The sequence below is a fragment of the Condylura cristata genome, unplaced genomic scaffold (assembly GCF_000260355.1).
Source record: "Condylura cristata isolate star-nosed mole 26May11 unplaced genomic scaffold, ConCri1.0 scaffold00034, whole genome shotgun sequence".
Classification (NCBI taxonomy): Eukaryota; Metazoa; Chordata; class Mammalia; order Eulipotyphla; family Talpidae; genus Condylura; species Condylura cristata.
In genome coordinates this window covers 13,120,554-13,141,468 of record NW_004567135.1, presented here as the reverse complement: position 1 = coordinate 13,141,468, position 20,915 = coordinate 13,120,554, and the positions used below count along the sequence as shown (strand labels likewise).

The 20,915-nt window shown below is 43.7% G+C and overlaps 1 protein-coding gene across 1 annotated transcript in view; it reads left to right on the top strand.

The window, feature by feature from the left end:
• The window catches only part of ANO2 (anoctamin 2, calcium activated chloride channel), a 254,687-nt gene that overhangs the window by 104,188 nt on the left and 129,584 nt on the right, over nt 1-20,915 (top strand). The window contains exon 11 of the mRNA XM_012732230.1: nt 16,306-16,440. Coding sequence (XP_012587684.1) covers nt 16,306-16,440 — 135 coding nt within the window. The remainder of the gene's footprint in view (nt 1-16,305; nt 16,441-20,915) is intronic.

The window sequence follows — 20,915 nt, the reverse complement described above, 5'->3', positions numbered from 1 at the left end:
TTTTTTTTTTTTCAGAAAGGGGGAAAGTACCAAAGAAAGGTTATAGTTCCCTGAATTTTCACTGTCCTTAGGAGAACCAAGAAACACTTTCTTAATTTGGTACAGCTTGTTTCTTCCTGTTCTTTACTTTTCTTTTGTATGTGTTTTTTTTTTTTTTTTTTTTTTGAATAAGGAGAGGGAGATGGGGCTTGGAAAATACAATCAAATCCATATGTTTATGCTGCATTGCCCTGAAATAATAAGAAACTGTCACTGGGAAGGACCCTTGGAGCCTCCATGCATCACTCCACCACTTCAGCCCACACTGCACTTGCCAGGTCTCGGGAGGGTCAAGTTCACCCTGGGGCTTCTCTTACCCTTCTTTCTGCTGTGGTCCCTATGACTTATGTCCTCAAAATTACATGAAGGACAAACGATTGAACCTTCCCCGCTCTGGCGCCTCCTGAGGCCACTGCTGAGATGGCTGCCTGTGATCTTGCTGCCTCCTCTCGAGGCCATCCATTCTTTTGTCATTGGCATTGCAGAAGATTCTTGGTCAATGAGAGGAGCGTGCTTCTGCTTGACCAATTGACTTCTGTAAGCCCCTTTACTCCAAAACCATTTCTGTTTCCTATTAGCGCACACCAGTTACCACACCTGCCTATTTTTAAGGTCTTTTCTTCCTTACACCTCAATATATTTTTTTGTATATATTTTAAGGAGATATTTATTATTCTTGCATTTACTGTCATGTGTCATGTGTCCAGGGTCCTGAAAGAACTTTGGGGAGGTTTGGATAAGGGGTTCTGGCTTCTCCCTAAGAGCTGCCATGTCCAGCATCCCCTTTCCGACTTTGGGGTGGTCTTCTAAGTTGTGACATTGTTTGCACTCACACGTCAGTAGCCATGCCAAGATCTAATTACTGTAGCATTCTCCATTTGTATGTCATGAAAAGAAGGCACTGGGGCCATGGTGGCATCTAAGATCAAAGGAGAGTCTCATCCTTTCTTCCTTAAGTGAAATGATGCTGGGAGAGAGCTCATAGGTGCAAAGTTTACCTTCAGGTAGATTCTTCCAGGAGCCTGGTCACAGACTAGGCTGCCCTCGAATGACTTTCTTTACAAATGGCTTCCTTGTGAGTCACCTGAAGCTTGCTTTCTTCTACTTGCCACTACTTAACATACAAGGTGCTCTCTTTATATGTTCATTCATTTCTGCACACAGCAGGGGCTTATCAGGTGCTGGAAAAGGGAAGAAAGAGCTTTGTATAATGCTCTTATCCCCAAAAAAAAGCTGGATGGGTCATGGAGGTCCTTGTAGTAAGCTGGGGAGGGCGGCCAGCGCCAGTGGAGCTGCAAGTGCTTCGGCAGAGGAGACAGGAGGCACCGTCAGCCCTGGTGCCCTTCTCTCGCAGCTCCGTTGACCTGGGGATGATTATTTGACCTTCACTCTCTTTTGCACAGTGTTTGGGAGGATTGCATGCGATAGGGTATCTGAAGGTAAATTACAAACTAGAAAGTTCTGTGCAGATATTTAGTGTTGTTGGTCATCACAGTAAAGCAGAAAGACCATGCAGACGGGGTGAGCGCTGGAGTGTAGCAGGTGGGGTCTGAGGCATATGTCTGCCAACAGTGTTCATTGCCCGGTTGGTGGTGGTGGTGGTGGGGTCTGGGAAGGGGTGGCTGGATTGGAGACATGAGCTAGTTGTGGGGGAGGATTTTCCATCGACTCTTCCCTATGGCCTTGGCATGCCTAGGGGTCTATAGCTTCCATTAAAATTTGTGAGGCTGGGACTTAGTGTTACTTTTGACAACTTTTAAAGCTGCCCACTCCTCATTTCATTGCTGTCACTTGCTTCTCTCTGTACCAAAAGCTGCAGTAGATTCTGGGCAAACATTGACGGGGAAGGGAGAATGGAGCTGAGGGAAGATGGGGCAAAGGAGCACCATTGTGGAGACATGAAAGGGAAGAAACTATTTGAAAAGGTCCTAAAGAAAAGATTTATGATGCTCAGGATAATGCTTCTTAATAGTTGGAAAAAAGAGTTTGGAGTTTTTTTTCCCTTTATATTCTTCCATAATTATTAAGATGACTCATACGGCACATGGTGATCTCCTGGGTCAAGATGAAACAATGAATATTGTGCCTGTTTTATAGGATTTATTTTCCTGTGTGTGATGCACAATTATTTTAATTCTCTTGTCCATTAATGGTGTTCTAATGGCAGAGGAGGGAGATACAATCAGCAGTGGAAAGGGTTTGTAGCTGGCAAAACGGGAGGGGGGGGACAGTGGAAGGAATCCAAATGGATTGGTTTTGGTTGGAGATTCATATCTGTGGCTGGCTGGGTGTGGACACTGGGCATAGAATTTTTGAACTTTTCTGAAGCTTGTTTTCTTTATCTGAAAATAAAGGCAGCAACTTCAGACTCATAACGTAAGGGTTAAGGTATCTACACATGCAGCAAGCAGTGTAGGAGCCCAATACCTGTTCATTTTCTTCCCTTTCCTGTGTATGAAGGAGAGCAAGTTTGGATAAAGGACAGTCATCAAAAGGGGGTGCATTTTCCAGCAATAGAACAAACAGGTGTTTTCAAGGTGAGGCACACACCTTGGGGGTAGTTTTTAACTTCCAAACAAATGAAAAATCAGTTGAATGTAATTGGATAATGTGGCGTCACCCTTTTAATGCTGGTTTTCTTTATGAGACTATCTTCATGTGCCATATGATGATTTTGATCAGTTCCATACAGTTTATGGATATAACCTAGAGGAGATATTACTGAATTCTTTCTTAGCATTTTTTTTGCTTTGCATTAACATCTTATATTTGGCCATCGGTCTTCCTTAATTTCCTCTTTATTTGAAAATTGGTTGTAAGTAAAAAGTAAACATTTGAGAATGAAATGGAAACGATGTAAAATGGACAAAATCACTAAGTGATGAATAATTGGGGAGCTAGGCGTGTGTCTCCAATCACCACCTCATGTGTACTTGGAAGCTCTTAGACACTTCACTAATAAGCAGAAAATGCCTAAATAATGATTTCATTTATTGCTTTCTTAAGTATAGAAATTGGGACAGATGCCATTGCTGACGTTTCTGACGTGAGTGTGCTTCTGGGGATCATAGGCTTCCGCGTAGTGCTGAGTGGAAAGTTTGGCTTCAGATGATGTTTAGGGTTCCTTTTGGGTTTTTCTTTTATTAAAACAGAAACTAAGTAATACCTTTTACTCCTTGTACCTTGTACTCTGGTATCACACTAATGCCTTGCACACTGCTTAGTGTCATCTGCTCTGTTCCCTAAGAGATCCGTGTTTTGCATAAAGCTCGGGCTTGACCAGGCAGCTCTGAGTTCTGTGCCAGACACATTCTAGGCACTACAAAGAAACAACAGTGAGCACGACAGGAGTATCTGTTCTCACAGAGCTTATATTCTACCAGCGAAGATGGGTAGAAACAGATCTGTTTAGGAAGCCCTGTTATATCGTGAAGGAAATGAAACGAGGTGGGAGGCTACGTTCTGCTGGGCATAGACTGGTCACAGAAGGCCTTTCTGAGGAGATGAGTGTGAGAGATCGGAAGGAGGGGTGTTGCAGGCTGAGGGTGCGCCAGAGCAAAGGCCCTGAGGGGGAGCAGGTATGGTGTGTCTGAGGAACAGTAAGCGACCAGAGCAAAATCAAAGAGGGGGGCAGCAAGGAGAAAACAAAGTTGGCCTTGTTTTATGGAACCAGATCACCTTGTATGTCATAGAGACAGTTTGGATTTTATTGTTCATGTGATATTAAAGTATCAAATCATGTTGAGCAGAGGAATGATGAATCTGATAGCTGTTTCAAAGGATTCCCCTGGCTTCTGCATAGCAAAGATAATGTGGGGTCCAAGTGGAAGTGATCAGTCAAGGGGTGGCAGCGGTTGGACTGGGGTGTTAATGGAGGAGGTGGTGGGTGCAGTGGGATTTGATGCACTTTTTTTTCCACATGATTTTTAATAATATAATATTTTATTTTTACATCATTGTGTGCCTTTTTCCATCTCAGTTGTAATCCCCGTGGGCTTCCCATCACCAAATCACTGGTGCGCCATCACCATAGTCCAGTGAACACCCCCTCCCCCCTTTTTGATCCTATTCCCCACTCCACCCCTGTAAAATGTCTCTGGTATATAGTTGTTCATTATTATTATTTTTTCCCCTTGGTCCTTTATACTCCTGCTATGAGTGAAACCATCCGGTATTTTTCTTTTTCTTTCTGGCTTATTTCACTAAGCTTTATTCCTTCCAGCTCCATCCATGTTGCTGCAAAAGGCATGTGTTTATTTATTTATTTTTTTGATTGCTGAGTAATAGTTCATTGTGCATATGTACCACATCTTTTTAATCCAGTCATCTACTTTTGGGCATTTGGGTTGTTTCCATGTTTGCAGATGATATGACAATATAATAGAGAACCCTCAAAACCCCACAGCAAAGCTACTCAAAATAGTAAACCAGTTTAGAAAAGTAGCAGGATGCAAAATCAACACAGAAAAATCAGTAGCCTTCCTATGTGCAATCAATCTGAAGAAGAAGAAATGAAGAAAACCACCCCTTTCATAATTCAAACATAAAGATTCATTGAAGTACTCAGCAATGTTAAATGGTGAATTTCCATTCACCTGTCTGTGCGGTGGAGTTTTAATGCCTGGCTCTAGGGCTTGGTAGTTTTGTGCCTTGCCTGTAGATCCCCCACTGAGGGGGCGAGTTGGGGCTGAAGCCTAAATAGTGGCTCCCCTCCAAGCCTTGCTGTAGGCTTGTGTGTTCCCAGAGGAAGGAAACTTTTCATTGAAAAGGTGCCTCTACCACCTGCTTGCCAAGACTTGTGTCCTCTTGGGAGGATAGGAGGAGATGCCCGTGCAAAGTGCCTGGATGCAGGTGGGCATCCAGGAACTGAACTATTTTGTTTCATTTGAGAGGGCCTCTCCCTCTGGCTGGGGAGTCACGGCTGGGGACTGAGCTCCACACACCCACGGAAGGGAATATGCAGAGGGGTGGAGAGACCTCGGATCACACTTGCCTTTATTATTTCTCCTGGGTTCCGAACAATACAATGGCAGCACTCTGGCTCCTGGAGCTTGCTTTCCCTGCCTTGCTTTTCGTCTTACTCTAGCCTACGTCCTCACTCTGAAGAAGTAGCTATCCTATGTACCCACCTGCTGTTTCCCCTCTAGCTGACCCTGAGCTGCCTCATCTGGTCCCCAGCCCTCCAGGTCTTCAGTCCTGCTTGCGCCTCTGGACATATCTGCACTGGCAGGGCATCAGCCTGGCCACTTCTGACTTCTGATGGGCCTTGCGCCCCATCAGCCTGGCCTTGCTGCTTCCCTTCCCTCAGGCAACTGTTCTTTCTCTGGAAATGCTTAAACTGTTTAGAGAGTTGATAAGAAGTGGTGTAGGAGAATGCCATGGACTTAGGGCTCTGATTCTAATTTCAGCCCCATGCCCCCCACCCCCGCACTTCCCCTCCGGTTAGCTGGCATCTGTGTCCCGTTATTAGGACTTGAGCTGAACTTGAATTTCATAGCCCTGTGTCCCAAGCCCAGCCATTCCTTACATTTTGTTACTCTCTGGATATGCCACTATTAACAAAACGCTCTATTCCGAAGGACACTTCTTTTGGCCTCCATGGGAGGATTAAGAACTCAGAACCGGGCCCTCCCTGGTGGCGCAGCGGGTTAAAGCACAGCACTGAGAAGCTAAAGCCACTTCCGCATGAGTTCGATTCCCGCCTGCCCCGGAGGTGACCACATGGCGTGGCAGACCTCTCCTGACCCGCCCGCTGCTCCCCTCAGCAGTGGACTTCGTCAATCTGCCTATTCTGTTCCCCACTCTGTCTCTGGTGAAGCCTCTCACCGCCCCTGAGCCTCTGGCCTGTACCCCAGTTCTGTATGCAAAAATCAATCTTTAAAAAAAAAAAAGAACTCAGAACCCCCGCCCTCCCGATGCGGACTAGAGGAGCCAGCTACCACAACTGGGACAGGCAGCCTGGTGGCAGTTTTCAGCTTCGGCAGAGCAGTGACAATCCAGCTGTTACTCTCCAGCCGGTGGAATCCACACCCAGACTCGGGCTCGGGCCCTGGATTGTCTTCTGATGAGCAGAAGGCCAAAGCTGGGAGGCAGGTTGGGGGAGAGGCCTGGGGAAACTGACCTCCTCTGACTGGGTAGGGTCCCTCGGGCACGTCCGAAGTCACTGGAGAGAAGGCATGAGCTTTAGGACCTGAGAAAAGAAACTGACCCATCCCACTCGTCAATGAACAGAAAGTATACCTGCACCCGGACTGCTGAGTCCCTCTGAGGTTCATGCTCTTCCCTTTTTCCTTGCTCCCTCCTTCTCTCAACAGAAAAGGGGAGGGAGTGGCAGGCCCTCTCTAGAAGTGGGGTGAGGAGCGGGGGGTGGAGGGGTGGGACATGGGGGAAAGTCTTGTTAAGTAATACACTTTTCCAGTGAGGACAGGTTGTTTTAAGGAGAGGACTGAAGGGCACAGAAGGGTAGGCATTGAGAGGTGACTCTCCAGGCTCCTCCCTGCTTGGGCTTAGATTGCTCTGAAGTAGGAATGGGGAATAGAAACACCTAGATGTTTTGGGGGTGAATCAGAGTGCCAGGGTTTGCACATCACACGTGGGACTCAGCCTTAGAAAAGGCTTTAGCAAAGTCTGGCCTGCAGTATGATGTTAGTGCTATGGTGGGTTTTAGGAGTGGAGAGATCAGGAATGGCCGAGGGAGGTGTCTAGGCACGTGGCTTGGAGCCACTGTGCCCTGCAACCCAGAGCTCACAGCTCACATATAGTGCCCAGAGGCCCCAGGGAATTTTAAGAACAGAGGCCGAGGGCTGCTGGGGCTGGCCAAGGCAGAGGCAGTACCCGTAGGCCAGTGGGGATAACCCCACAGGCCTGGGGTCACTGCTCAGCAGAGTCAGCATGGGGCTTCAAGAGCTGGACCAGGGAGTCCCCAGGGGCCAGACGCTCCCTCTCTTTCCCTCTGGTGAAGGGGCACACACAGCCTCCTCATCTGGCTGCAGGGTCTCCTGGAGCTGGCACAGATCAGTTTGACCAGGACTTTCAGCCTTGCATTGACTGAATATTCATTCCAACCAAATTATTTGTGAAAACCTGAAAAGACTGAGTCACTTTTAACTGTTTTGCAGTGCTAATCCGAACACTAATTCTTAACTCGCCTCATAGGGCTTGGTGAGCATCCGATGACAGCCTGTGCACAAAGCAGTTCACTCAGAGCTCGCACTCGCTGAGTCGGAGCGCATCTGCCCCCTTCCTCGCCGGTGCTGAGTCCTTTTCAACCACAGGGCACGCACATTCTCACCAAGGGCTGAGGGCATGGGGAAAGGGCACTGGCGGTTCAGAAGACAGAGGCCATGTCGGCTGGCCCCACCTCAGGGCTTCACCACGGACGGCTCTTGCCGGCTTGCCTGACTGCTTCTGTAGCTGGGAATTTCCAGGCTGTCTTCCAGAGAATCAACCATTGTGAACTTAATTAGAGGCTCAGAACTTTCTCTCTGGCATCCCTGCACTCGCCCACAGTGCTGCCAAGGGCACCCGAGTGGGTCTGCCCTTAATCCGGCTCCTGAGGGCCAGGAAAGTCTGACAGCTTTTGTGAGGGCAGGAAGGGAAGTGCCATGCTCGCTGTCCTGTCAGGCTGATGTGGGCTTGGCAGCAGTTGAGAGCAGAAGTCACCCCCTCCGGCTGACAGGGCCCGCTCCTCTGGAACACGCCCTGCTGACACGCCTGCTCCCAGATCATCATCTCCCGTTCTCCTGCTCACCCACTGGGAAGGGCACAGGCCTCTCCTGGCCTCCCTCAATGCCATGGACTGCTCTGCTTGCATCTTAGGCCTGGCCGCCTTGTTCCTGGAAACCTTGCTTTTTGTTCTTTTGTTAGCCTGGCCTTCTGTGCTTCACTCAGGTGAACACCCCACTTCAGGTCTGGCGACCACTGAGTCTGAGTGACAGGTGTGTCTGAGTGAATTCAATGCTGTCTGCCTTGAACACAAGGGATGGAGAGTGTGACCTCCAGGGAGTCTGTCTGCCTGCCCATTAACGGACTTGGGGTGACTTTCAAACTCTTTATATCAAAGTATATATGTATATGGAATATATGGAATTTATATATGGAAAGGTGTTTATACAATGGTAATGGATTTTTGGCAAGCTCAACACACCAATACACTCTCAAAACCAGTTGATGCAGATCAAGGAAAGACATCACAGTCATGTGTCACTGGGTGATTTTTTCATTGTGTAGACATCTTTCAGTGTACTGACCCAGACGTGGCTGCATAGCCTACTTCACACCTGGGCTGTAAGTGGAGTCTGTTGTGACCACTGTCTCCTGTGTAGTCTGTCAATGACTGACACATTGTTCAGTGGGGCACAGGTCCTTCTGCCCTACCTTACTCTTCTGGTCACTACTGTCATAAGGTTACCTGGATTGCTAACACAGTTATTTTTTTTTTTTTTTAAGATTTGTTTATTTGTGCATACAGAACTGGGGTATAGGCCAGAGGTACAGGGGGTGAGAGGATTCACCAGAGACAGAGTGGGGAGCAGAACAGGCAGATCAACAAAGTACACTGCTGAAGGGAGCAGCAGGCGGGTCAGGAGAGGTCTGCCACACCATGTGGATCACCTCCATGGCAGGTGGGGATTGAATTCATGCTCAAGTGGCTTTAGCTTCTTAGTGCTGTGCTTTAACCCGCTGCGCCACCAGGGAGGGCCCAGCTATATTGCTTTTTAACTTTATTTAAATTGAAGGACCATTCTGTATTCTTTGGTGCCTTTTGTTTGTGAGATTTGTGCAGTGTTGTGTGTTCTTGTCATTTGTTCTTGCTCACTGCTGTATAATATTCCACCAGGCAAAAGTATAACCATATATTAGCCATTCTGTTGTGTGTAGGTGTTTAGGTAGTTTCCAGTGTTTGGCTGTTATAAATAGAGCTGCTGTGAACATACCTCTATGTACACATTTTCCTGTTTCTGCTCGCCTTATATATAGGGGCAGAGCTGTGGGATCATAGGGGATGTCCATGCTCAGACAGAGTTTCCCATAATGCTCTACTTGTACACCTCCCACCAGGACCATATGAGCATTCTGGTTTCTCCACATGTGGAAAAGTCTGGGGAAATTTCAGCATTTAGATAGTTTCCCTTTTTGCTATTCTCATGAGCACTGTGATTTCATTTGCATTTTCGTGAGGAGTAGGAAAGTTGAGCACTTTTTCAGTGATTATTGGTCCCTTGCATGTATTTTTTTAATGAAGTGTCCTCTCATTAGGACATGAGACAAGTTTTTGCTTATTTTTCTATTGCATTGTCAATAATTCTTATTAATCTACAGAAGTTCTTTCTATATTGTGGGGATACCAGAAAAGCCATTACTCAGTGTTTGCACACAAACAATCTTCTCCCGTTCTGTGACCTGTCTTTTTACTTGCTTAGTCGTGTTGTTTGAGGATCATACATTTTTTATTAATGTAGCAAATCCCTTGGATTTTCAGAATCATTTCAACAATGGTTAACACTTATTGTTTGCTTTCTGTGACCTGATATTCCTTGCTCATTCAATTTTCATATTAGCATATTTTCAAATATGAAAAATGAAGCTTGGAGAAGTTGAGAGACTTTCCCAAGTGAGGAAACAGCAGAGGGTGGGTTTCTGACCAGCTCCCCCTGCTCCAGACCCCGTGTTCCATGATGTCTGCTGGACCACAGAAGGTATCCCACAGACGTTGTCCTGACCTCAGGTGTCTTTTATTTTCCTTTCATAATTTTTTCCAGTTGAACTAACTGCCAACATATAAAAATTAGGAGAAATGCAGTTGGAAAGTCATAGGGTCTGGCAATGCTGATCTTATTTTTCCACATGTCACTGTGGACTTCTAGAACTGAGTGGTTACTGCTTCCGACAGAGGACCTGACCTCTCTAGTTTCCTACTGGAGATGCTCTACCATGCCTGCTTCAATCACTGACATTTCCTGTCTGGCTCCTGAGGGCATCTGAATTTGCACCCTGCTCTATCATTTCTCTGGAATGACACAATAGTCTTTTTCCTTCTCTCTTACCTCACCACACTCTGACCTCCTTGTCAGATACCTTTTCCAGTATTGAGGCTCCGTGTAAAGGCTCCCTGCCTGTTCTGGCCATGAGTGTTTTCCTGGATAGGCAGAGTAGCTACTGCTTAGGTGGACAGCTAGAAGAGCCCTTCAAAATAACCTACCCCTGTAAAATGTCTCTGTATATAGTTGTTCGTTGTTTTTTGTTTTTTCTTTATTACATTTTTTTTCTCTTTTCCCCTGGTCCCTTATGCTCCTGCTATGAGTGAAACCATCGGTATTTTTCTTTTTCTTTCTGGCTTGTTTCACTAAGCATGATCCCTTCCAGCTTCATCCATATTGCTGCAGTCTTTTTTGATTGCTGAGTAATATTCCATTGTGTATGTATACCACATCTTTTTAATCCAGCCATCTACTTTTGGGCATTTGGGGGTGGAGTGGGGAATGGGATAGACAATGGGGTGGGAAGGTGCATAGGACTATGGTGAGGGCACATGGGTGAATTGGTGGTGGGAAGCCCTCGGGGATTACAAGTGAGATGGAAAAAGGCACAAAATGAAGAATAATGTAAAAATGAATTAAAAAAAAGTACATAAAAAAATAACCTACCCCTTTCTTTAAGAGGTGAAGTTGTATTTTCTAAATCTGTTGGAAATCAAATGTTTTCCTCAGGCAGGTTTAATTGATCAGATTGGCTCTTTAAGTATAAGCCTTGAGGCCTTGGGAGAAAAGGTCTGAAGACTGTGTGGATTAAGAGTGGACAGGGAAGTCTGTCCAAAGGCTGATGTCCCTGGGGGATGCTGTGCTGGTGTGGTTCCAGAGGTGAGAAAAACATGCAAACATGACTGACTGAGGGGGTGGGAAGGTACAGCTCTGCATGACCCCCCCCCCCTCAGCCAGTTGCCTCTGAGGCTGTCCTCTGTCCAACCATTTCCTTTCCCGTGCTAAAACCCTCTGAGAAATCAGAGTAATGTGGAGATTAAAAGCTTGACTCAAATTGGACTAACTGGATTTACATCTTGTCTCTGTTTCTTGTAAGCGATATGACCTTGGATTTATCTTTGTGTACTTCAGTTTCCTTAACTATAATTTCAGGATAATAACATAACAACTCATAGAGTTGGGGGGACTAACAGAGAAGATATGTAATCTTTTTAGAACAGAACTGGGGATATAATTCACCCTTCCTGAACATCCGTTACTATCACTGTGTGGTTCTGGCAAGAGCAGTAGACCTGAGAGGTCAGATGATGAGAAACCGGTGCCCGAGCCCCGCCACCCTGTGCTCATCCAAGGAGCGTCGTTTTACTCATGTAGAGAAGACATGGGAGGATTAAAAACGAAGCTAAGTAAGACAAGCAAGACGAAAGCATGAAGCAATTCGTGCTTATCACATCTTTGTCACTCCTGCTGGCTCCCTTTTGACTCTTCTTCCAGATGATTGGTAGAAAAGATAAGAGGCACCTTGGAAAGACAATTAACACCATCACATGTGGCTACAGTGGAAAGTAAGGGCGGTAGCCATGTCCTTCTTTCATACCTATTATTGATAACTTGTGTCTCATCTTTCTATTTTCTTGATCAGCCTGACTAAATACTTATCAATTTTATTTATCCCTTCAAACAACTGGCTTTTGGTTTCATTGACTTGATTGTTTTTGGGTTTTGAGTTTCATTCATGCTTGCTGCGGTCCCCTTTAATATTTCCTTCCTTTTGCTTGCTTTGGATTACATTTGATTTTTTCCTAGTTAAAGTGCAAGCTTAGGTTATTGATTTAAAGCTTGCTTTTTATAGTCAAAATATGGAGTGGTAAACTTTCTGTTTTTCTTAAATGGCATCTCACCAATTTTGATATGTTGTATTTTTATTTTCACTCGGTTGAAAATATTTTCTAACTTCCTTTATGATCTCATTTTTTTTTTTTCTTTTGACCTATGGGTTATTTAAAAGGATGTTGTTTAATTTCTGAGTATTTGGGACTTTTTTTTTTTTTCCCAGGCACCTCTCTGTTGTTGATTTCCAGTTTAATTTAGTTGTGGTCAGGGTACATAATGCTATTCTTTTAAGTTTGTTAAACTTGCTTTATGGCTCAGAATATGGTATAGCTTGGCGAATGTTTATTGAAAAGAATGTGTTTTCTTCTGGAATGCTCTATGCATGATGGTTAAGTAAGTAGATAGTGTCTTTTATACCCTTACTGATTTTATAACTGTTACAGGGCAACCCAATGTGAACTGGGTTGCCTGTCTGTGAGTCCTCACTTACGCACATAAGATTCAACTATACTGCAGGAATACACAAAAAGGGTCAATAATGGGTTTATTTACAAAAGGGAAAGAAAAAAGAACAACCCAGGGAAGGAGATAGAAAGAGAGAGAGACAAGTTGACTAGAGTATCCTACCAGTTCTGCTGACTTGGAACCCCAATAGCACACTGAAAGCTCATCAAGAGCCAAGTGACCAGCCACTAGCACGAGGCCAAGGGAGATAAAAGCAAGAGCTTCAGCTCAACATGGCTCCTCTATATATCCCCAAAAGTCCCAGAATGCCTGCTTAGCTCTGACCTTGGGTCCTCGCAGTTCTCCCTTTGGTATTGTGGGGAGTTGTAGTTTCAGTGATTTGAGTAGGTGGTGGAGTCCACAAAACCAGTATCTGCAGAGTTCATTCAGAATATCCTTTCCCTCTGACATAGCTACTTGTACTCTCAATTAGTGAGATAGAAGTATTGAGCTCTCGAATTTATAGTGAAGGATTTATTTGTCCTTTCAGCCCTATCAGTTTTTATTATATGATTTTGATGTATGCATTTTGTGTATACATTTAGGAGTACTAGGTCTTCTTAATGAATTCATCACTTTATCCTTATTGCATGATCCTTTTTAGCCCTTGTAAAGGAAGTTCTTTGTTCTGAAGTAGGCTATTTTCTGTTCCTTCTTTTTTTTGATTTATGTTTATATGGTAGATATTCCTTTACTTTTATTTTAAATAACTCGATTATTTATATATAATCTACATATATGGATCTCTTGTACATTTACATTTAGTATGATCATCAATATACTTGTATTTTAACTCTATCAGCTTATTATTTGTTTCAATTTGTTCTGTCATTTTCCCTCTTTTCTTACCTTCTTTTGAAATAAGTGTATCTTATTACTTCTATATCGACCCGGTATTAGCCTAATGGGTAGTTATACCCATTTTTAAATGTAGTGATTACTCTAGGATTTACCACATTCTACTTTCAAATAATATTATATGACTTCACAGATAGGGTAAGAACCTTGTAGGAATATACTTCATCTTATTCCCTCTTATTTTTTGTGCATTATGCTCATACGTTTTATTTCCATGTGTTATAAACCTCACACTACATTTTTGCTTAGACCAATGTTTGTCTAACTTTTCTCCATTATTGCTTCTGTAAGACACCTTCACAGACATTTTCTCTCTCTCTTCTCCCATAAAATTTTAATATCACAGATATATGATATATCTTTCTGTTATGTGACCGATTGGAAAGCTAAAAATCACTTAATGACTAAATCATCTTTGGCTTTTAAAAAAAACAATTTTATCACAACATCTTTGGGAAAGATTTTGCATCACTGAGAATGCATACTTTAGATGTGGGATTATCTTTTAAAGAGCTTAAAAATAAGAAAAACATCTTTTATATTTGCCTTTATCTTCTCCATTTCTGATACTCTCCACTTTGTGTAGATTGAGGCCTTTAACTGGGCTTATGCTTCTTTTGCCAAAAGAATTTCCTTAATATTTCTTAGAGTGCAAAATACTGACAATAAATTCTTTAGATTTTTGCTTACTGAAATAGTCTTTGTTTGGTCTTAATTTTTAAAATATACAAGTTTCTTTGCATTTATTATTCTGGGTTGACTTTTTCCCCCTTTCTGCACTTCCAGGTTGTCATTCTATTATCTTCTGGGCTGCATGGTTTCTACCAAGAAATTGTCTATAAATCCTACTTTTGTTCCTTTGTATAAAATATCCTCCTTTTCTCATTGCTACTTCCCACCCCCCACCACTTATTTATTTCCTAAAATGGCTTAAGGATTTTCAGAAGTTTCGGTAGTTGGATTATGATACACCTACATATATGGGATTTTATTTTTGTTTTTGTATTTATTATCTTTGGCATTCTTTGGAGTTCTTGGATCTGTCTTTGGTTGTTTTTCATTAATTTTGGAAAATTCTTAGTCATAATCTAGTCAAATTTTTTTTATTCTGTTTTTATAATCCTTCTGGGACTTCAATTGCATGTATGATAGACGCTTAGATGTTGTTCTACAACTCTTGATTGCTATATTTTTCTCTTCTTCATTCTTTTTTTTTCTGTTTGTGTCTTAACTTGAATAATACTTATTTTCCTCAGTTGTGTTTAGTTTTCTGCTAAGTTACCCTAATAAAGACATTTTTTTTATATCCAATATCATTTATTGTCTTTGTTTCTAGCATTACCATTGACATTTTTGTGTTTCTATCTCCCTGTGGAAATTCCCAGTTTTATCATGCATCATGTTGACTTGTTTTTGCATTAGATTCCTCCTTGACATATTCATTATAATTATCTTGAGGTCCTGGTCAGAGAACTCTGACACTAGATTAACTTTTGCTTTGTTGATTTCCTACTTTCTTGACAGTGTGTTATTTTTATTTTTTAAATATTTATTTATTTATGCACACAGAACTGGGTACAGGCCAAGGGCTCAGGGGCAGTGAGAGGACTCACCAGAGACAGAGTGGGGAGCAGAACAGGCAGATCAATGAAGTACACTGCGGAGAGGAGCAGCGGGCGGGTCAGGAGAGGTCTGCCACGCCATGTGGGTCACCTCCCTGGCCGGGGATCGAACTCGCCCTGAAGCAGCTACCAGTCAGCTTGCAGTGCTGCATCCCAACACATTGCATCACCAGGGAGGGCCCAGCTTGAGACTTTTGATCTGAGTGAGAGGTGGTCTTGAGAGGTGGATGGACTTTTTGTGCTCGTGTGCAACTAAGGGAACTGTCCCTGGTCTCTCACCTCCCCCATTATGCTCTCAGGGCTGCCAGGTGATGGTTCTTGAGATGCTCTTAGGGATGAGTGCAAACTCCGCTTGTATCTGCAGCTCCTAGTCATTCCAGTCCATCGTGCAGCCCTAGACTCAGCTTTCCAACAATGTTAATGCTTTTATCTCACTATTTTACTCACTTGTTTGGTAGCTACCTTTTCTTCTCATGCTTTGCCACATTTTATTTTTCTTGGAGTGATTTTTCCTTTTTCAGTACTCAGTTAACCTGGTTTCTGCTTCTGATGGTTTCAAGAAAACCCTTGATTTCACAGATTACTCAGCTTGTCCTGTTAAAGAAGAAGCTTCATTTGCTAGCTGTGCTGGGGCTATGGAGGAGGAGAGAGCTCTTGGTAATGAGTAAATACATTTTATTCACTGATCTCCTAGCACTTCAATCCTTTCATCCAAGAATGGACCTATTTCCCTTCTGTGCTTTATGTCAGAGGCTCTTGAGAAATGAAAAATACCACTTCTAAGTCGCATGCATTGTTCTCATCAGGAATCCATAACCAGTAATTATCAAAGGAAAATCCCCTTTTTAGAGCTTTATGAACTGGGGATCAAAAAGATATCCTTTTAAAAACCACTTTTTAAAGAAAAGTAGTTTATTAACCAGGGATAATTTAAACATGCAGAAAGATAGAAAATAAACAATAAAACCAATTAATCCCAATAATTTAAGAAAGCCTTACTAATATTTTATTGAGTTTCTTCTCGTCATTTTCCTAGGAGTACGTCTCTATTGGTTTGTGTACACTGATATATGTATGCCCAAATAAATAATATCTGTGTTTTGTTTAAATGAACTAGTTGCCAAAGGGTGCATTTATTGTTGGCTGGGTACTGTGGTTCTCGTGAAATGTTGCTGTGCTTCATGTTGGTATGATAAAGTTGCCACAATTTATTGCATATTTTTATCTTGCTGTTAGAGCTGAATTTCTTTTCAGTTTCATATAAACAGCTGGACAGGTGTGTCTGTGTGATTCCAATAAAAGGTCACTTCTTAGAGTAAAGAACAGTTGTTGGTTCTTTGTGCTGAGGGCCCTGCAGCCCCAAGAAACTCCATCCAGTTACACTGACTGGTTGTTAGGGTTAGAACAAGTAAGAAATAAAGAAATTATATGATGCTCTTAACACATGTTTTGTTTTCTTTCTTTTCCAGAAAGTATTTTGGAGAAAAAATTGGACTGTATTTTGCCTGGCTGGGATTATATACATACTTCCTCATCCCATCTTCTGTAATTGGGGTGATTGTGTTTCTCTATGGATGTGCAACGATTGAAGAAGATATCCCCAGGTAAATTGGTTTGAAGAAGTAAGACTCAGTTCCTGTATATTAGCAGCTTCAAGTGCCTCCTTCCAAAGTCCTCAGTTTCTATTCTCCTCCCTTACCACACACACCCCTCCCTCAGAGATAGGTCTGGAAGCCACAGCTTCTGAGGATGGCCCCAGCGTCATACGGGGCATGGCTTCCCTCCCCTCCTGGGCAAGCGCTTCTCCAGGACCAGGTCTGATGTGACCAGGTGAGAGGGTGAGAGAAAACTAATGAAAAAAAAAAAATCATGGCGGAGAAATGCTTTTCTTAGCATCATGACTTTTTCCTTCTGCTTTTCCCAGAGAGGAAGTGTTAGGTGATGTTGGGTCCTGGATGGGACCACAGCGTCAGATAGTGTTGAAGAAAACGCTGTGGGCTGTCTGAGGGAGCAGGCAGGGCGGGGGCTGAGGAAGGCTGAGCATCTGGCCCAGGAAGTTGAACTGTAGGAGGTGACACGGTCCTCGGCCAGGCTCTGGGGGAGCTCTTGCTTATGGGAGGAGAGAGTGTCTGCAAAGAAAATAAATACTTCAAAATTGCACCCTTCAGGACTGACAGCATTCCATATCACTTTTGTGACCGTATTGTTCTTTCCATGTGTCTCAGTGTCCTTGGCTGTGAAAGGGTGATGATAACATCTACTTCTTGTGGTGGCGTCAAAGTAGAAGGAGACAGTGCCTGCCATGTGGCCGAGTGTTAAGAGATGACTGTTGATTGAATCAACATCTTTGGAAACAGTACAAGGGATAAAAGAAACACTTAATCAATACTGAGAATTTAAATCTCTTGCTGTTGCAAAGCTGAAGCGCAGTTTATAGAATTTAATACTACTTCGATTGCAAATGATGGAAAATACAACTTGAACTAGCTTGATAGCTGGATGGGGACACTGGGCAGATGATGGGTGTCCACGAAAGTTGGGGGTAGTAGTGGGGGACGGAATGGGCACCTTGAACAAAGGACCAAGTGCTGTGCCCTTCTGAGGAGAGAGTGGGTAGGAACCAGATGCCTCTTCTTGCCGCTACATCAAACCATAGCAAGGCTCATGCAAATTAGATAATCTGCCAGTGGTGCTGTCAATAGATAAAAGAAAACTAAATAACTTGGCAGAAGGGACAAGAGGTTGGGTATGTGTGAAGACATTCCAGGCTCTTGCGCCCCATGTTTCTGACTGGGAGTGCTAAGAACTTGATCACAGGAGACAGGTCGCTGGGGTCCTGCCTTCCCTACAACGAGAGAGATGAACCCCAATGAACTACCGAATGTCTGGCTCATGTGGGAATGGCGCTGGGCAGTTTGGCTGTACTAGATTGTGTTTTTTTTGATCCTGTAGCTATCAATGCTGTAAACGCTGTAAGACAGGTATTATTATTACCTAAGAGAGATGGAGAAATTGAGGCTAAGTGAGGTCACACAAATTTGCCCACTTCTAGTAATCACTAGCCCTGAATCTGAATTCCATTACACCTGCTCCACAATATTTGCTTTTCCCAAGAAGCTGTGAGGTCTCCCAGAGGTCCGTGTCTTCTTGGCAGCCCAGTAGCTTCAGCTGACCTTCTAGTGCATTCTAAGAAAAGCAGCCCTGTGTTCCCCTTGCCCAGCTGTGATTCCTAGAGAGCTCGCGCTCAGGTTAGTTTGCACAGAGCATGCCCGGGCAGTGTGGGGTGCCAGCCCACAGCGTGACTTACAGCTCGTGTCCTCCTGCTCCACATGGGAATACACGAGACAAGGATCCTTGCTGGAGATGGCCGTGGTTTACTCATGCTTCAGAGATACTTGTCTGTGCACATGGCATGTACACTCACACACAAGCAGGTATACGTGCCTGTGAGATGTGACCATTCTTATTACTATCGGCCACATTGAGTGTCAGCTGATGCAGTGTTTTACAAGCTGAATATGGATTCAGTCTAAAGAGTTATCTTTTTTTAAAAGAGATTTATTATTTATGCACACAGAACTGGGGTGCAGGCCAGAGTTGCAGGGCGATGAGAGGATTTACCAGAGACAGAGTGGGGAGCAGAACAGACCAACCAACGAAGTACACCGCTGAGGGGAGTAGAGGGAGGGACAGGAGAGGTCTGCAGTGCCATGTGGGTCAGCTCCCGGGCGGGGGATTGAAGCTGAAGCAGCTGCAGCTAGTTTCACAGTGCTGCGCTTTAACCTGTTGTACCATGAGGAGGGCCCCTAAAGGGTTATCTTTTAAATGAACTGGAATAAAGTTCTAAGGCAGGGTAGATAAAGTAGGATGGAGCTAGCTAGAGAAGTTTGAAGTGTAATGCAAGTCACCATCACAGTAAGCAAGTATAAGTATTGTTACATGAGATTTTATTTCAGTTATGTTAAGTGTATTGGTGGGAGATGGTGTGTTTCTATTTGCATACTGGAATTTTTTTAAATTGTAAATTAGTCAAAAAGTTTCAGAATAACTGCTAAGGAATTGAAATTTTGGCGTTGGCTTTTCAGACACAGGGTAGTTTGTGGCCAGTCAGAAAGGTGTAAGTGATAGTAAAATATTAAGCAGATTATGAGGAATTTTTAAAAAAGAACTGCACTTTATTCATAATTGTCCATCAAAATCATACTATCCATCAAAAGTTCAAGCTCTGTGGGGCTGGAAACATCTCATAGAATGCCTCTTCTCATTAACAAAGGCATAGTCACAGCATCCTAGGACTGAATTTAAACAGATTCATGTTCCTTTGGGGGCTGTTTCCACCAGCCACTCCTAAAGGTAGGGAAAAAAGTTGCACCGTTCCTGGAATTATTTCAGGGGTTTCTAACTTTGGCATTGAACCCAAAACGTATAGTCTGGGTATGTCTTTTCAAAAACCTCCTATTTTGAGAAAATTACAGATACACAGAAAGTTGCAGCCTAATGCAAGGGCCCAGTGAATCCCTCACTTAGTCCCCCCAGCGATTGTAACTGTATCCTGACCCTACAGTTCAGGAGCAAAACCAGAGTGTTTACTTTTACTGGGATTTTGGTACCTTGATCACCAGTCTCTGATATGTGAGATCAAAAGTATCATTTCAAAGTCCTGATTCCCACAGCCTGATGTAGAACTCTACTTCCCAAGGAATTGGCTTCGTTTTTTCAGGCATTTGCTTACATTGGTAGGAGCGACTGGAGTTTTCATAAAAAAAGCTCAGGTTCAAACCAGATTGAAAAAAGTTGCTTATGTCAGATCAACAGATCTGAGGCCTGCTGTAGGTGATGTGTCACTGCTCCTGTCCCTGTGAGCTGAGACTGCCCCATGTCATTTAACTGATGAGCGGGGAACAAGGTCTTGGTTAAACAAATTGCCAGGCCATTTACCAAACTAATAATGCTTTCTAGAGAAAACGATAGATGGGGGCAGTCCCCATTAGGTCCCTGACCACAGTGGAAATCCGTGCATCAAACACCAGTGACTGACTGAGACTCTTTCACTTCTAGGCAAACTCGCCCCTCATTCAGTCTGTCTGGAGCAGCCTCGCTCAGGGAATGCATCGTCATTTTAATGACATCCCGAAGCTGACTTTCTCCAGATTCTGTTAAGATTGTTTACATAAAAACGAACCAAAAAACCCTCCAATACATATAAAGCATTCTGATTTCCAATTTAAATGATTTGGGGAGTATCCAATTTAAATGATTTGGGGAATATCCAAAATGGCCACCATTTTGTACAGATGATTGATAGTTGACTATTCTAATTTTAAAACCAATCATTAACGCAGCACTTCTGTCTCAGAGCGCTTTGCACTGAGCTGGTTGCTCACACTTTTGTCATTGTTGACCTCTTAACACTGACCAGATTTCCCCAGGTTCAGGATTATCAGGGTTATCTATGCACGCACGCTATATACCATCTCCGCATAAAAATATCCCAACCACAAAGTGATGTCCCTCCCACAGACCTGTGAAGGGCCTGTGCTGAGGACTCCTGTGTCCTCAGACGTGACTCAGAAGCAAACCCTCCATTAGCTTTCATCCCGGCCAGCAACTTTCTGTGTGGCTCTGTTTGCTGAGAGGGTCCTCTCTTCTCCAAAGTAGCTATTCCTCCAGGGCAAAGCGACTGTGTGCCTGACCCGGAAGATTTCAAATCAACCTTGCTCCCTCCAGTTACCCATAACAATGTGCCCAAGTGAAGCTAGCACAGCTGAACTTCCTAAGATATTGCTATTCAATATTGCCCATGTGAATGAGTCATGGCTGTGGCCACTGCCAATGGACGCTCGGCAGCCAGTCAGTGGAGGAGCCAGGATCTGCCCTCAGAGACTCCAAGTTTCCATTTTCTCACACAGAAGGCCTTTCCTAGCCGTGCACTTAATAAATAGCTCATTAAAAACAAGCCTGAGAGCTGGTGCCTGAGGGACAGTGACAGCCCTCCACAGACCCTTCACTTTCTTCATGTACGGGAACGCCACCCAGGCGTCCTTTGTCTTCCTGGCTTTCCATGAAGCACTTGCTTCAG